The 18,208-nt window shown below is 33.3% G+C and overlaps 3 protein-coding genes across 4 annotated transcripts; 2 read left to right on the top strand and 1 right to left on the bottom strand.

Moving 5' to 3' along the window:
* Nucleotides 1-3,093: 3,093 nt before the first annotated feature.
* On the top strand, nucleotides 3,094-4,408 carry LOC7463810 (uncharacterized). The gene has a single exon (XM_024581053.2). It carries the CDS (start codon nucleotides 3,309-3,311, stop codon nucleotides 4,185-4,187), a length of 879 nt encoding a protein of 292 aa, XP_024436821.1. The 5' UTR covers nucleotides 3,094-3,308; the 3' UTR covers nucleotides 4,188-4,408.
* A 3,700-nt stretch (nucleotides 4,409-8,108) lies between these two features.
* Nucleotides 8,109-12,598, top strand: LOC7455889 (uncharacterized). The gene is made up of 5 exons (XM_002316772.4): nucleotides 8,109-8,399; nucleotides 8,622-9,497; nucleotides 9,900-10,100; nucleotides 11,549-11,744; nucleotides 12,081-12,598. The coding sequence occupies exons 1-5, from the start codon at nucleotides 8,310-8,312 to the stop codon at nucleotides 12,263-12,265; spliced, it is 1,548 nt and encodes a 515-aa protein (XP_002316808.4). The 5' UTR covers nucleotides 8,109-8,309; the 3' UTR covers nucleotides 12,266-12,598.
* Nucleotides 12,599-13,749: 1,151 nt separating this feature from the next.
* On the bottom strand, nucleotides 13,750-17,521 carry LOC18103183 (BES1/BZR1 homolog protein 4). Of its 2 annotated transcripts, XM_024611576.2 has the most exons (3): nucleotides 17,128-17,520; nucleotides 14,264-15,045; nucleotides 13,750-14,164 (listed from the first exon to the last, which is right to left on the bottom strand). In XM_024611576.2, exons 1-3 carry the CDS (start codon nucleotides 17,341-17,343, stop codon nucleotides 14,161-14,163), a joined length of 1,002 nt encoding a protein of 333 aa, XP_024467344.1. In that variant the 5' UTR covers nucleotides 17,344-17,520; the 3' UTR covers nucleotides 13,750-14,160. The 2 variants fall into 2 exon arrangements, with proteins under 2 accessions (XP_024467344.1, XP_024467345.1); XM_024611577.2 differs by lacking the exon at nucleotides 13,750-14,164 and having other exon boundaries at nucleotides 14,260-15,045; nucleotides 17,128-17,521.
* Between the last annotated feature and the right edge of the window lie 687 nt (nucleotides 17,522-18,208).

Raw genomic sequence — 18,208 nt, 5'->3', positions numbered from 1 at the left:
GCTAATATGCTTGTTATCTCATTAAACATGATAAAAAATATGAAATAATAGAAATTCTATATTTAGTGCATGATCTTTCATTATTTTTTTATTTGTGTTTTCACCTTTAAATTTACTTATTTGAGTTACTTAGCCATTAATTTATTTATTTTAGTGTATATTATAGGTGATAGTTTCACTCAATTCATTAGGTACTCAATTTTACTAAATCCAAATGAATTGGGTTTTCACCTACTATAACTAATAGATTAGTAAAAACTCAATCCATTTTCATTTAAATAAAACATAAGAAAAGGTAATTCATCTAATCCTGTATTTTTAAAAAATTATTTTTTTATATGTAATTATTATAAACCTAATAAAATTATAATTATCCAACCTTTACTTATTAGATAAATTTTACTTTATAAATAAAAAAAATATTTTTTTAATTTTTTATATATAATTATTATTATAATATTATATTTCAAATCTTATAAAAAAATCTAAATTTCTAACTCTAATTTATAATTGAATTTAAATTTATAATTATGAATATATGATAATAAAGATGATTAATTAAAACATATAAAATTAGTATATAATCTTTTAGTATTATATATAATCTCTCTTCTACTAAGTAATATATAATGTAAGTTAACCAATTGATGTCTAATTATTGAGTTTATCATATATGATCATTTAACAAATAATTAGCACATGATTCAACATAGATACATGATTTCTTAATATAAAAAAAAATCGAAAGATTTATATGTACACTTGCATTAGTAACCAATAATTTACTACTTAATATAAATCATTAATATATTTAACCATAATTCTATATCTTTAAATCAAATCTATATTTTAAATATGCCATAGAAAAATAATATTATTTCTAGGCATGCAAGATTCTTCAAACTAATTTTTTAGGATATGATTTTTTAAGACGTTACAAGAAGTTTAAAGAGAGATTTAAAAAAATATTAAAAAATTGAATTGAATCAAATTGCCTATAAATGAAAAATCCATCTTGGTATAGGTGAAGTGTTGGTGATAATTATAGTGTACCATATAGAATACAAGTGACGTTGTTCATTTAATCTATTATTTATTGATGTGTTTACTAACTATGAATTTGAAAATAGTTTGGATTTAATTGTGGCGAGTTTGACAAGGGAGTAGGTGAAACAAAATTAGTATCATGTATTGTTTTTAAATTGAGTAAATGATGTTACCAAATATTATTTGATAACAATTTTGTTAGTTTTATTTATTTATTTTAGTTTCATGAGTCTTGGAATTATAATAGTGGAGATAGCTTGTAAAACCAAGTATATGAATTATCAATAGTTTAGATTAAATTTTTTTTTTATTCATAGTTGAGAAAAGGCTTTTAGAATTTAAAATACAAAGTCTTAGAGTTACAATTTCATAATTTTTTTCTAGTAAGATCTCTAAACACCCTAAAGACATTTCTAAATAGTAAGTTACAACAATAAGTAAATAATAAATGCAAGTAGCAAGCCAATGAACATATCTATTAGCTTTTCAAAACTATGATAGAGACAAACTTGCTAATGTCATTGAAACAAGTCCTAAATAAAAGTTACTAGCTGGTTATTCTCTTTTTGTTGATCAACTAAAATTGTTAAAGTAAAATAGTTGTTGCTTTCTAATCAAACCTACCTATATCTGTTATTCAATGGTAATTAAAGTTTCCCAAAACTCTAAGTAAATCACAAAATAAAAACATATATGATACGAGAAGCCAATGTGATGTGGGGCACTTTCTTTATTGTTTTAAAATAATTATTTTTATTGTATTATCTCTTTAATAGTTAAGATTTTATAAGTTTTAAGAATTTCATATAAGTTTAATGTGTAGTTTGATAAAAATAAGTATGACTTTAGGTTTTATGTCGGGGCCGGGTCAGATTAAGCTGAAACTTTACTATATAAATTTAAAAGGCTAATTATATAAAAGAAGTTGACTTGTAAATGATTTTGTTTTCAAACCCAAATTAAGCCTAGAACATACTATTTTTTTATTTTTCTTTATTTTTCTTCTAGTTTTTAGACTAAGACTTTTGTTTTAATTAGGAATTTACTAATTAGGATATTTTTATTCAAACAACCTTGTATGTTATTTTTTAGATGAGAATGTTTTAGAAAAAACCTTTCAAAATATATTAGAGTTTTTCTCTACAATCTTATCTACAGTTATGGGCTATAGTGGTTTCAGAACGCTAATTCCTTTTTCTACAATTTAAAGCTATACAAAATTAAGAATTTGGTAAACCTACCTATATTATATGTTGCTTCAATTGGTATGAAAACATGTTGTCATATTCGATGGATGGAGATATTAGTGTGTCATCCAAATCAAGTGTATCCAAGTTGGATCAATCTTTAAAAATTACCAATTCAACTAGTGGTCAAAATAAAACCTTATTTTATTTTAATTTCTAATTTTTACTTTAAAAATTCCTTTCTCTTTTCAATTTTAATTTTTAATTTTCATAATTTTTTCATCAAGAATTTTTTTTTTTATGTACCATAAGGTAACACACACTTCAACACATAACATAATTAATTAACACCAAACACTCTAGTTAAAATAAAATGGTAATTTAAATAGATAAAATTAAAGATGAGATACTCAAATAAAAAAAATAAGAAATAAACATCAAAAATGATTTTTTTTTCATTAAATATTTTTTTTTATTAAGTGTCATCATAACTTAACGTGTTACAATAATAAAAAAAAACACTTAAATAAAGAAAATAAGTTAAATATATAAGATTAAGATCGAGAAATTCAAATAATAATAATAATAACAGAAAATATTATACACCAAATACTAAGTTTTCTGGTTTAGAAAGAGTGCTCTAAATCTAAGGGAAATTGTCCCAAAAATTTACACTTTTCCTTAAAAAAGAAAGAAAGAAAGTAAATGTTTTAGTGACAAACAAAAACAAAGGCCATCCGTGGGACAGGGACAAATCCACTTTCTGCGATCTGTTGCTAGTTGCTACCAACGGTTCTTTGCCCTCTCTCTTCCAATTTTAACCTCATTCCAAGATTAAATTATTAATTAACACCAAATTTAAACATATCTCCTTCCATAAAAACCACCTCAACCTATCCACTTAGCTGTTGTTATTAGCTTCGGCTCCGAGCCACACTACATTACCGTTACACCGAACCGGAATTTAAAATCTGTCCAATCCACCCTCATTTCTCTCCCAAAATAGGCAGAACATTGCTCTCTCTATCTCTCTAGATTCTACGTACTTCTCTTCTTCTTTTTAACAAACTAAAAATGGTGTCCAAGTCCCTCAAAAGAAGCCCCACAAAATCCATAAAGGATCCGGGGAGCCACCGTCGCCGCCGCCGCCACAGGAAGAAATCCCCCGGGAGAACCACCTCCGCTGTCATTATCTCAACCATCAACAAAACTATCTTCACTTGCAAGCGCCGCCTCTCCAAGCTTTTCTCCAAATTGGCCCGCATTAGCACCCCAAATAGCCGCTACAAAGGCTACAATATCTTGAAAAATGGGTCCAAATATCATGACCAAAAAATTGAAAGCGATAGCATTTGTAGAGTGCATTTGTTTAATGAACCTTTACCACCCTTGATTTCTCCTGGTAAGAGGACTGTTTTTCTTGATCTTGATGAGACCTTAGTCCATTCTAAAGCTGGCCCACCACCCCAAAAGTTTGATTTTGTTGTGAGGCCAGAGATTGATGGAGAGACAATGAATTTTTATGTGTTGAAGCGTCCGGGAGTTGATGCTTTCTTGGAGGCTCTAGGAGCTAAATACGAGGTGGTGGTGTTCACCGCCGGGTTAAAGGAATATGCGTCGCTGGTTCTTGACAGGATTGATACGAGGGGGCTGATTTCACACCGTCTTTATCGGGACTCTTGCAAGGAAATTGATGGCAAGTTTGTCAAAGACTTGTCGGAAATGGGGAGGGAACTGAGGAGGGTGGTGATTGTTGATGATAATCCCAATTGCTACATATATCAGCCCAAAAATGCTATTCCAGTGAAGCCCTTTACTGATGATCTTGGAGATTCAGAGTTGGAGAATTTGATTGCTTTTTTTGAGAGGTGTGATTGTTTTGAAGATATGAGGGATGCCGTGAAGGAGTATTTTGGTGGTGAAGGAGATTTGGAGGAACAAGTGGAAGTCTAATTTGTTTTCTCAATTTTCTGTAGTTGTTTTCTTTCAATTTATTACAGGTTTCTTTTCCTGAAATTAGTTGCGTTGAACACAAACTTGTTCAATCCCAATTGAGAAGATAAACTCGTGTGTTCATTAGTAATAATAATATATTCACTTGTAAGTCAGTTCTTCATCTTTGATTATTTGACCAGTGAAGGTTCGATATATTACAAGGAAATTTCATTTCGAAAGGTCGGTGTGAAGTAGTTAATAACTTACTAAAGTTTTAAAAATCTTGGTTTTGTTATTGGAATTTCTGCTTATCTAACTATGTCTTTCCTTGTAACTTTGTGTTCGTCCCTCAATTGCTTGAGGGAAAGAAATCAATTTGCAACTTTTGTAGCCCCTCGTGCACCCTCCCAAAGGGCATGATTCTGAGTTTTGTAGAAGTGCAGAAAGGATGGCCTTCAAGGTGAGGAATTAGAGAAAGTGTTTCAGATTGGCTTCTTGGAATTTGATGCTGGGGAAACTATTTAGTAAAACCATTTAAATATACTTACAGAATAATAAACAAAACATTAATTAAAAGAAAAGTACAGAGCACTTGTACAATTTCATGTCAAAGCCAAGACATGAAAGAAAGTTATTCTCAAGGATTACACCGTATGTAAATGTCCATAGTGTAATTTGTCCGTAAATAGATGTCAACATATTAGTGTGTGTGTATAGCCAATAAATCGATTGTATGTAATATTAACTTTGTTTATGTAAATATATTTAACTTATTAATAAAAATTTATTTTCTTCGATATTCATCAAATATTTAATTAATAAATTTAGAATAAAGATAAAGTTCTTGAGATAAAAATAATTTACATAGAAAATTAAAAAGTTGTTATAATTATGAGAATTCTATTGTATCAAAATATTGTTCCTAAATATTCATAGTCATTGCTCTACTAAGACTAGATATTAATTAGAGCTGTTGAGACTAGTAAATATTATATTCTTTTCTTTATGAAATGAAACAATTGTTCTCATAAGCTGAGAGTATGTGAGATACCTAAAACTAATATGTAGGTTTTTATTGGATGACATCTACACTGAAGTAACCCGTATAAGAATTACATATGGAGAGATCATTTGGGTTTATGGAAAAGCTTACGTGACAGTCATGTAAAGAATCCTTAAACTTGAGATCACTAAGTTATCTTATATAGATAGTGTTATGTTTTGATCTCATTGCACATTGTCTTAATCAATGGTAATAAATGGACAGATATTTAGTATAATATGAACTATATGAAGGTATTTAAGTAATTAAGAGATGATTCATCACTCTATGTGAATTACAAAAAATGTTTCATCTATTCTCAAATAGTATTGATTGTAAATCCTTGTGTAAGGTAGAATAAGATTTGAAAAGAGTTTCAAATCTTATTCAAATAATCAATGACTATGGTGTTAAGAAAAAAACATTATTTGACATACTAGACACACCATATGCTATAATGTCTAAATAGAAACATTATTGATGAAAGAATAATTATTACACTAAAAAACTGGTCACTGAAAGGTTAAGTCAAATCATTTATAACTTTCCTAACGAGATCTCACTATCACTATCTTGACCTAAAAAAAGTAATCTTTCTCGATAAAGTCAGTTGATTAGGATCAAATTCTATCCCTTAGGAACCATACATGCACCTTTTGATGCATACGATGCATCAAAAATTATGAAAAAAAAGGAATCAATATGTAGATCTCATTTAACGAATAACGAAGGGGTTTTTCCTCCATTTTTCAAGAAAGATGGTTTTTTTTACCATCGTTATGTGGAGGATCATGACAAATTGTTAGATATTGTACTTGATCTTCAAATATAAATCAATCAATTGTTAAATTGATAATAAATTAATTTATTTAATCATATTTTATTTGGGATTGTGATTTATATTTGGGCCAATTTATTAGAAAACATATAATGGGTCACACACATAATAAGAATCATTGGTTAGAAATTAAAATGAAATAATTATTCAAATTATGATTTGATTGTAAATAAATTTTATGAATTGAGAACTAGAATGTAATTAATACAGATAATTACAATTCTAGATCTAGAAACAATCAAATAAGGACTTGACTGAATAAATTTCTAAAATTATGCTAAAATAATATATGTGATCAATATGACATAGATGTGTATTCTCTAGTTTAAATATTTGATAGTCAATATCCAAGTATAGGAGTTAAGAACGAGTCATCTAATCTTAGATTAAGTTCTTAAGATAAATGATAAAAAATACAAAACAACAAACACAATCATAAATGAAAATGACAAAATATGTACTCACTAATTCAAATACCTGATAGTCAACATCTAACGATAGGAGCAAAAAATGAGTCATCTGATCCTGGGTTGGGTTCTCGAGATATACGATAACTTATGCATCACGACAAATAATATCAATTGATAACACAAGAGACGTAAACATGTATCCGCTGATTCTATTTCTGTTAGTCAACACCTAAGTTCTTGAATAAAAGACAATCAACATTTTATATCAAACATGTGAAACATCAATATAAAAGACATAAACATGTATATTCTTATTCTATTACTCAATAGTTAACATTCGAGGATAAGAGCCAACAATGGGTCTTCTAATTCTTGATTAAGTTCTCAAATAAAAGACAATTAATACACATTTATATCAAATAAAAATCATGTAATACCAACGTAAAAGATATAAACATACATATATCAATTATATTACCTCATAGTCAATATCTAAGGATAGAAGTCAATAATAGGTCATTTAGTCCTAAGTAAATTTCTTGTAAAAGAATAGTTGATAAACATTTATATTAAACAAAAAAGACACATGAAATGACAACATAAAAGATATAAACATGCATTATGTTGATAAACATTCTATTACTTGATAATCAACCTCCAAGAATAAAAGCTGATAATAGGTCCTTAATCTTGGGTTAATTTCTAAGATAAAAGACAATTGATAGATATTTATATCAAACCAAAAACTCTACATAAAGATTTCACACATAAAATTGATTGATAAAATCTTCATTTCAACACAAACCTCACAACAAACAAACACATATCCATGCATAACATTTCCACACCTAGACCAAACCATTATGCCTTGAATAAATCTATTGCAACTCAATATTCACAACACCATCGGATGGTGTTGATTCTAACCTTATCCCACTTTAAAAAAAAATAGTGACATCATACCCTTGAGGTTATGTGAACCTTAAGACTTCAAGTATTTATCAACAATCAAAAAACAAATGAATAATTAATAAAAAAAAATCCAAAATAAAAAATACATTATTCAATAACATGTTAAAATTATTCAAAAATTCATTTAGAATCAAAATTTACCTTCTAGAATAGTTGGGATCTCTCAAAATTTGCTGAATTAAAGTGAAATAATAGCTACAATATGAGTAGTACTAGCAAGTGGATCACGCTCAGTCATTTTTATATCAATACATTAAAACAATTTAAAAATTTAATTTCAAACTAAAAAAATTCAAAAAAATTTAAAGACATTGTTAAATAGCCAAATAGGGCATTCTTCTTTTTCTTTTTAATCATTTTATTTTTATGTCCTTCTAATTTGGATTGGATTTGGCATGTTAGGTTTTTATTAAGTTAAATATATCTTAACTTATTCTAAAATTAATAATTTTAAAATTACATAATTAATTTTCATATTAATTCATCAACTTCATATTCTTTTCCAACTTATTTATTTCTTTTCTGAGTGGTAGAAAGTGGAAAAGATGAGATGAGAAAATTGGATGGCAATTATGGAAATGTGATACATGTTAAAGGACTCAATTGATAAATTGATTTGTTTCGATATGAAATTGAAAAAAAGGAAACAATTTAAATAGACTTTATGAAGACGGAACATAGAGAAACACAAGGACACGCCAGTGGCTACGAACGATAAGTCTCCCCTAACAGCTTGCTTGCGGATTGCATTTGACAAACCTTCTTTTGATCCTTAATTTTGTATCTCTATTATTATTATTATTATTATTAGAGATCATAAAATTTATTGCTGTTGATGCTGAATTGCTTTTGATTCGTTCTGATAAGAGTTACTTTACATGGTGGACAACCCTGCAAATTCCGGAAATACCCACAATCTGGATTCTAGGGTTTCTGATTTCCATCGTCATACCAGCTCTCCCCCATCGGTAAAATCACTTTCTATTCACCCAATTCAATTCAATTGCTTATTTCCTTAATGTTACTGTGTTGTTGTTGTTGTTTAATTTATTTATTTATTTATGGGAGATTTTTCAATTTATATATATTTCGTTTTTGTGATGTCAAGTTTTCATTCTTTATTACTATAAAACCAGAATAATAAGCAAGAAGTTTTAATCTTTAATATAATTACGTGCTGATGATCACAGGGTAATGGGGGATTAGGGAGCCAAACAATGATTAGACCTGAAAATTGTGGTACTGGGTTATGTGGAGTCTCTGAGGATGGGAATGATGAGAAGAGAGAAGGAACAAAAGCTACCCATCAAAAGTTTAGGAATTACTTTTATTATGACATGCCCCTTTATGAAGAAACTGGAGCTTGGATACCGGTTTCTGTCCCGCCCATGATAGAAAGCGATTGTGAAGAGTGGGCGGATAGAGGTTTTCACTTCAATGGTGGTTATTTTCCTGAAGGTGATATGGGGTGGAGTCGGTATATTGGAGAAGACAATGAGTTGACTATGTGGGATGTGATAGTAGAAATGGTGCTTGCAGCTCGTGGAAAAGTGAATGCAATTGCTTCTGGTGATTTACAGAGGTGTGGGATTTCGTGGCTATCCAGCCATTTACTTGAGCAAGCTTGGCAAGATATGGCTCGGACACTCAATGAAGCTAATTTTGGTAACGTGGCTGAAATTCTTGAAGCGGAGCCTCCTAAATGGTTACCTGATAGCAATGCTTCTGCTTGTATGCTTTGTAGTGTGCGGTTTCATCCGATTATGTGCTCCAGGCATCACTGCAGGTTCTGTGGAGGAATATTTTGTGGTGATTGCTCTAAAGGAAGGAGTTTGTTGCCAGTAAGGTTTCATGTCACAGATCCCCTGCGAGTCTGTGATGTATGCTGTGTGCGACTTGAATCTGTCCAGCCATATTTGATGGACCAAGTAAGCAATGCTGCCCAGCTACCAACCCATGACCTGACAGACCTCAGCACTTTGAGATCGTGGGTTAACTTTCCATGGGGACAGACGATGGGATATGAGATTTATAAAGCAGCAAACACAATTCAAGGTTATAATAAGGTAATTTTTTAAGATCCCATGCTTTCTTTAATTTCTTTTGCCATTATTGCTGAGGCTTAACAAATTCTGTTCAAGTCATTAAAGGTCCATCTAAATTGGGCGTTTTGCCCTGTATGACCTCCTTTTCAATGAGAACTGAAACAAGAAGACCTGCTATCTAGAAAAGCTTGTTTTGGCCTAAATTTGATCTTGTTTTCTCCTTTATATTCAGCTCTTTCTCCTTTTATTCATAAAAAAATGAGACGAAAAAAAATAAAGAAAACTTGCATGCAACTTGTATTTTGCAATGGCTGTAACTGATTAGTGGGAGAGGAACTCATGGATCTGTTCTGCTGCATAGCCAAATATCTCTTGTGATATCATGCTACGTTTAATTCTGATTTGGTGCGTTTCTGCTGACAGGTAGGTTATTTGAAACCTGAGAAGTCAATTCCAGATGCCATCCTACGACAAGCAAAAGGCCTTGCAATAATTACAGTTGTGAAAGTTGGGGTGATGGTCACGTACAATGTTGGAACAGGACTTGTAATTGCTCGCAGAGAAGATGGTTCATGGTCTCCACCTTCTGCCATATCTACACTTGGTGTGGGATGGGGAGCTCAGGTAAATTTATTTTTCTTGATTTAGATTTCCTTGTTAGAATTTTATAAGGAGTTGTGCTAAGTAAATATGGAAACCACGGGATCATTATTCCTGATAATATTCTGATTTTAAAAAAAATAACTTTGTTTTTTTAAAAAAAATTGGCAAAATAAAACAGATTGAAAATTTTTGGCAAAATAGCATAGTTTGTACATTTCGTGATTAGGAAACGCAACATTCAAACTTGTTGCTATTCAAAAACACGTAATGAAAAGAAATTGTGAAATGGTACACGTATGTGTTTTTAAACAAAGAGTACTAAGGAATATTAGGGTATTTTTAAAGGAGTAGGGGAAAAAAGGCAAGTCAAAATCAAGTCCATCTTGGTTACAGTTTTTAAACATAGAATACTAAGGAATATTAGGGTATTTTTGTTTATTAGCACTTCTTTTAAAAAAAAAAAAAAAAAACAAATTGGCCAAATAACACAATTTTAAAAAGTTTTGGCTAAATAGCACAGTTTTTATATTTCACGATTGGGAAACGCGACAATCAAACTTGTCGCTATCTAGAAAAGCGGAAAGTAAGGAAATTGTAAAATGGGCTGGCACAATTTACGATGAGGGGAGAGGAAAGATAAAAAGAAAGAAAGAGACCCCGAAAGCATATTAAAGCTCTGGTTACGATATCATCGGTACCATCAGAAAGATGTTAACAAGAAGAATCCAATGATATCAAGAAAAATCACCAATGTTGACTGAAGTGGGCCACACTTGCCGCCCAAAGGTAGCGAGTGGCTCACTTGCCTTTGGCGAGAAGTGGGGCTCACTCTTGTCACCATTGGTGACCCTCTTTGGTGTCGTGGAATTTTTCTTATCAAGATCTTTCACAATTTCCTTACATTCCTCTTTTCTGGATAGCGACAAGTTTGAATGTCGCGTTTCCCAATTGTGACATGTAAAAACTATGCTATTTTGCCAAAACTTTTTCAAACTGTGCTATTTGGCCAATTTGTTTTTTTTTTTAAAGTGCTAATAAACAAAAATACCCTAATATTCCTTAATATTCTTTGTTTGAAAACTATAACCAAGATGGACTTGATTTTGACTTGCCTTTTTTTCCGTACTCCTTGAAAAATTGTAGACACTGACCTTTTAGTGCTCCTGAAAGAACATTACTTTGATTATGCAATAGTTTCATTTTTGCAAAGATCTCTGCATAATGATGACTGTGTATGTTGTGGTGAAATTCATATTGCTGATGACATGTTTTTTCTGCAAAAAATTCCTTGAGTTTATATCTCACCATTTTTATGCAAGGGAGGACCAGATGCATCTGTCACTCAACACAATAAAATCTTTGATTGCAACTTCAATCTTTGATTGCAACTTCAAATAGAATTATCAGTGTGTGGATATTTTTCTTGCTTTCCTTTGGTTTCTGTAATGGAGGGGTCACTTTGTTTGCAGGCTGGAGGTGAATTGACTGATTTCATAATTGTGTTGAGAACTACTGAAGCAGTCAAGACATTTTGTGGTTATGCACATCTGTCATTAGGTGCTGGTGTAAGTGCAGCCGTTGGCATCACTGGACGTGCATTTGAAGCTGATTTACGGGCTGGTGATGGCGGTTATGCTGCTTGTTATACATACAGCTGCAGTAAAGGTACTTTGTTTTGAGTAATCCGTTTGTCTTTTAAAACAGTTACTATTTGATTTCCAGGGTTCAGGATGTAATGAAAAGCAACCTGAATTTTCCTTTAGCTTTCCATTTCAGTCCAGTTACTTTACATGAAAGAGCATAGAACTTAATGTGCTTTTTATGTTTCCTTTGCATTTTGTCCTTCATTCATTCTTTTAGAAGATTACCTTTTTTCCTGTAAAATAAGTTAGTTTAGACCCTTATCTCCTCCACAAACTAATCCACCCTTTCTGGGACGATGTTTTTACATGCCAATTGCTCCATTAAGCTGTTAAATATGAATGATTATTGAATACACAGGAGCGTTTGTTGGATGTTCCCTTGAAGGTAGTGTTGTCGCTACCCGCTCAAAAGAGAATTCCAGATTCTATGGGAGCCAGTCTATATCTGCATCGAATATACTTCTTGGCTCATTGCCCAGACCACCCGCAGCTGCAATTCTGTATCGTGCACTTGTGGACCTATATCAGAAGCTCGATAGGTGATTTGTTGGAGTTCATTATCAATAATCTTCAGACAGAAGTCAATGTAAAGAGAAGGGAATCCCTGGTATACAGTTTATCTTTGCATTTTCCAAGTCTGGGACCATGATTGCCATTCTTTTGCTCATCTGAAATAGTTGATGGGGGCAGTGTACCGCATGTTTGCCTGAGAATATCTGGGCAAAAGGGGTGGGGAGGGGGGGCAGAAAAAGACTTTGTACAGGAATGAATTGTATTATATTGTACGTTGGGAGTTGATGTACATATAACACACCTTCAACTCTTGAATGAAATTGAATTTATTCCCATTCAATAAAAATGATTATTCTGTCAGAATGTTTGTTTCACTGAGTAGTTTCTCTTGCAATGATGAACGAAAAAGAAGGTGAAACAAGCCTCGGTTGTTTCTGGTTTCTTCTTTTGTGACGGATTACATCCATGTGGTATGTAGCTGAGCTTCGATGAATTTCTCTCTGTGGGAAAAATAACAGCCAATTCGACTGCTTTTTTTGCCTCTCAAAGAAAGCAGCAACCCATGGGTTGATGATGCTTGTCCAAGATGCCACCCGTAACTTTGGAATCAAGAGGGGGGCTTAAAAGGCATTTAACATCACACAAACCTTGGGATAACTTAATAATCATTCCGGCGAGGAGCAAGTGTAATTAGCTTTTGATAATTTGCTCGAGCAAGATGGGGTCTTTATGGGCGGGCGCCACCGCCGCCCTTTATTTGTGGTGATGCCTTGACCAGTCATTGTCCTACACATCACTGTACAAGTCGTCACTTTGCTTTAGCAACATGGAAACATATATCATCAGCCCATTCCCATGGGTCAAAATGACTATTGCAACGAAAATGATCTGATTGGGTGGTGGCAATGGTGCTGGAGGTTGTTCCCAGATTGAGACTTTGTTTGGAAATTTAGGGAGCGTTTGGTAGTGCGTTCTACCTGTGTTTTGTGAAAATTTGAATTTTTTTTTTTTTTTTTTTTGCTAAAATTGAATGCGGTTTATACTTTTTGGATCGTTTTGATGTGCTGATGTCAAAAATGATTTTTAAAAAATAAAAAAACATCATTGACATGCATTTCGGCACGAAAAGTTATTTGAAAAGCACCCGCAACCACACTGCCAAACACGCTCTTAGTTGAAATGGTATTTTTAAAAAAAATTAAAAATAAAACTAATTTAAAATTAATGTTTTTTAATGTTTTTTATATAAAAATAATTTTTAAAAAATAAAAATATATTATTTTAATATTTTTTAAAACAAAAAAATATTTTGAACCCAACTTCTCCTATATTCCCAAACACGCTTCCGAATATATGGTTGTTGCCCTTTGTGATTGGTAAAGGGCAACGGGATTTGCTCGTCAGTATCATCAAACCAAAGATATATCTAAAGTTGCAGGTGACGCAAGAAGTAGGGCGGTGGGAAAACGGGGACACAGGACAGGCAAATACTCGAGAAAGAGCAGCATCCAGTGTGGTCAAAACTCCAGAACTAATCGGTTAATATTGAAATTAACTTAACTTTCAATCACAAAACAGAGAACTCACACCAAACAAGTATCAACGCTATGATGGAAACTTCTCTTCTTTCTTTCTTTCCCGAAGGGGAGAAAAGGAAACAAAAGAATCCCAAAAGAAGAATGAATTGAACTGAAGGGGCAAAGTGACCACCATGAACTATTTATAACTTAATTCTCAGTTCTCTCTTTTCTTTTCTTTCTTTTTTTGAAATGAAATAAAGAAAACGAAGGATGAAGAGGCGCTCCTACTCACTGTACTTCTAACTCGGCTGCCTTGTCGACCGAAAGATGCACGATACAAAGTTACTGACACGACAGGCTGAAGGGAAACGAGAACTCATTCAACACCCTCCTCCATTGATCTCCCTATCTGTAATATGAAAACAAATTATTACAAAATAAAACTGGAAGGAACCATAAGACAATACATGTTTTACATTCATTCAGCCCGAGATTCACTCCAATTTACCTGGTACTAGAGTTTCCAAGTGTAAGCTCAAGATCATCAGAAACACATTCCTCATGGATCCTCTCTCCTTCCCATGGTTTCACCAACCCTGCTGTGTTACTTCCAAATGCAAACTCAGCTGCCATACTGTCTGCCATTGGCACATCAGCTGTCTGATCAATGCCTGCCGGAACTGCAGGAGAGCATGTCCCGCTTTGTCCAGGAGTCCACATTCGCGACCCTGCACCTGATAAAGCCTCCTCTTTAAAGCCAAATGGATTCCGGGATACAAGACTAAATGTTGGTGATGAGGGTCCGCTTTGGGGGATTTGAATACCAGCTAGCCAGCCGGAATCTGGTAGAACCTGACGGCCAGGGCTAGGTGGTGTAGACGAGGGCATAGATGAGGGCAGAAATGAGTAGTTCTGCCCCATCCAAGATTGCCCAGCAGCTGGGTCGTCCCAGTCATTTCTTGTACGGGGAGTTCGTGCAGTAGGGGAGCTCAATGGAGGGGTGACGGGAGCACTTATGGAACCAGTGTGAATGAATAGATGGTTTGGATGCTTGGGTGAGGCTGAGGATGAGCCGGAAGAGAGGTTTCTAAGCCATGGGATGAGGGAATTGGCATCAGCATCAACATTACCATTACCATTGGCAGCATAACGGGATGAAACAGGACTAGGAAACGAAGATGAGGCAGGACTTGGATTATAGGATGCACATGGACTCTGATGGTAAGATGAACATGGACTAGCTGATGCAGACCCACCTATAATATCCATGCGTTCCACAGGTTTGCATCCCTATAGATGAGCAAACAGATGATTCAGTAAAATAAGACAAAATAATTCAAACATCTCAGGAGGTTTGATAAGGAATATATGTCTAGATATAGAACTAGGAACCCAAATGGATGAAAGCTACTATGGCAACACCTTAGATTACGCAATATGAAGTTCTTATTCCTTGCAGGTTTTGAATATCAACCATGATAGTCACTCTAAAAACTTCAAACTTTTCATTCTTAGCAAAGCTACAGTACGTGTAATGAAGATAGTAGAGTATTATATTTGACTTGGAAATAGCTCAGCTGATTGATACACCTAACATCTGAATATCCATGTGTTCAAGCAACTCCACAACCGATATCCATCATGACATTTTGAAGGTCTTAAATGGCAAAAACTTCACCAAACATTTGCACTTGAGCACATATCATCACAGCAGCTTCAATGTGTTCTAATGAGCCCATCGACATGACACCTTAAATACTTCAATGGTCTGTGTTTTTATTTTTATTTTTCCCCTCTCACAAACTCATACCTCATCCATCAAAAGCTAGAAAAGCAATCAAATTGATCAGTTCATAACTTCTTGTTCAAAAAAATTGAAAAAGGTTCTGAAACAAAATAAAACTAAAAAAATTGCGATTCTTTCACTATACCGAGCCCCTTTCCAGTTAGGGGACCATATAGCATCACATGCATCCAACCTGTACTGTTCATCTCCTTGCTTGCCAAGCCTAATGAATCTCTTAATGAATTTTTTTAAAATCTAGTGACAAATCATCAAGCAGAGTACATGATTCAAATTATAACAAACATAAAAAGAAATGCAGAACAGGTATTCCACAACCAAATGCTGAGGTCAGGTCATGTTGCAGCACCTTTCTAAGGATAAAAAATCACCGACAATTCGACGAGCCCATAATATTAAAACAGATTTATTAGTGAGACCCATTGTTACTCGTGAACAAATCAACTCTACTACACAAGCTACTGTGCAGGTGCAGCAACTTCCCGCACAATTTCCTAATACCCAAAAGAAAAGGGAGAAAAAAAACAAAAAACAAATAGGAAGCCAAAGGTGGGGGGCAAAAGGGTAATTTGGGGCCGACAAAACTTTGTTAAAAGAAGAATTAATGTCAAACAATCAATAAACTGCACCCCACGTCACGCCATCTTCCCGACCCCAACACTCCATATTCAAACAACATTAACCAAACACCCTCACAATTTTTGTTGCTTTTAAAAAACAATACTCCATTTCATAAATGGAATCCAAGGATTTGTCATTTATCTCCTTACTTTTCAACTTTATCGGCACCTGCCTAAGTATTATTATTATTATAGTCGAAGTTGAAATTAAAGGAAGTGAATAATTGAAAATGATTGTTCGAATCTCGAGGTAAAAGTCTTACATTAGTACATATGTGAGAGGTTTTACTAAGAAAATGAAAAAAGAGTACCAATTCTGATTTCTGAGGGATCAGGAATCTCCAAAAGAGGACAAGTTAAAGGACAAAAAAAAAAAAAAAAGGCAAGAAGCGCAATCTAAGAGATGCGTTTTGTCCTATAATGACCAAGCTACCGCTCCAAACCACTGGAATTTAGCAGAGAAGTGAACGTTTTATTTTTTAATGGTAAAAAAAGAAAAAAGGAATGCATATGTTTTTTTTTTTTTGTCACCCAGGGTAAATCTGAGAGTTACTGTTTACCGTGTAAATGTAAGAATCAAAGCACGACAAACAGAAACCTCAATCTTAAAATCTCGTGTTTTGTGCGTCATCGAAACAGAAAAACGTACGCTTTCTTCACACCATCAACCAAATCCAAAATCCAACCGTCCATCAGTATGCGCAACACCGACCTCTATCATGCGCCAAGATCACCCGGCGCACTTTAGCATTCAAAAAACAAAAACTCATTTCCAATTTCACAACTTCAACCAGCAGCAAACGATCAAAACAGATTTCATCAGAGATTAAGATCTATCTATCACTCTTGATCAAGGAATACTAACACCGCATGCTATCACCAACCCGACCAAAATTCTAACGTAAGCAGCTCATCGGAAAATTAAAGCGAACGTAGTTATTTGCGTACCTTTCGATAAGTAGTGCCGTCTTCTTCAACAGTCCAACCAGCTTCGTTGCAGAGAGCTTTAAGCACTTCATTATTGTCACAGTGTTTTGGTAGCTTATAACTCCCGTACATTCTAAGTCCTGCATAGATCTTCGCTGCAATCGCTCTCCTTCTCCTTTCTCTTCTTTTGTTGTTCTCTCGCTCCTTCCACGTCGGCATTCTCGTCCCCGACGTCATTCTTGTATTGACCTTTCTCCCTTTCTATCAACGGAACTGGAAAATATAAGGAGAAATAATTTAATTGATTGAATAGAGTCTTTTGAATTTTCTCGAGAAACAAACGGGTTTGGCGGTTTTTTCTTTTTTTGGTTAATTATAAGAGCGAGTTGTTGAATGAGGGAGCTGGGTTGAGAAGGTCAGCTAAATAGAGAAAGAGGGAATGGAATTTGACCTTGAGAAGTTGATACATTTACGGGAATGCCACTAGAGGCTTTATTCCGGGATCACGGTTTTAGCACGTGTTTAGGCTTTTTAAAAAAGGGTCAACAGGGAGGGAGGTGTCGGGTGGGGTTTGGATTAATGGAGATGAGGTTAGAGGAGAAGCTAATGAAGAGAGCGGTGTCGTTTTAGTTTATTATTGGGGTAATATAGGAATTGAAAGTAGCTTTCCTTTAGTTTGTTTTTTGTTTCCTTTTTATAATCTTGGCACGGCATACTTGGACAGACGATGGGACCCTTTTGTGTAATAAGTTTGACCATATGGTCTGTGTTCAAATAATGCCAAATGATGTAATTAAAAGGGTGTTTTGAACAGTGTTATAAATTATTCTTTGAAATATATTTTTTTTAATATATTAAAATATTATTTTCTTAACTATATAAAAATATAAAAATAAAAATTTTAAATAAAAAACCCAGCTGCGCCATATAATCTTTTAGGTCCGAAGGGATGCCTGGGTTTGAACATGGATTCGTCGAGAATTGCCATATGGTCTTTTTTCTTTTTTCTTTTTTCTCTGTAGTCACTAAAAAATTGATTTTCTTTTAAATTAGTATAATTAACTAAAAACATTAATGCAATAGCATATTTAAAAAAGAATTA

This window comes from Populus trichocarpa, chromosome 11, assembly GCF_000002775.5.
Source record: "Populus trichocarpa isolate Nisqually-1 chromosome 11, P.trichocarpa_v4.1, whole genome shotgun sequence".
Lineage (NCBI taxonomy): Eukaryota > Viridiplantae > Streptophyta > Magnoliopsida > Malpighiales > Salicaceae > Populus > Populus trichocarpa.
Note: the sequence above shows the minus strand (reverse complement) of the source record. Positions and strands in the feature narration are given on the sequence as shown.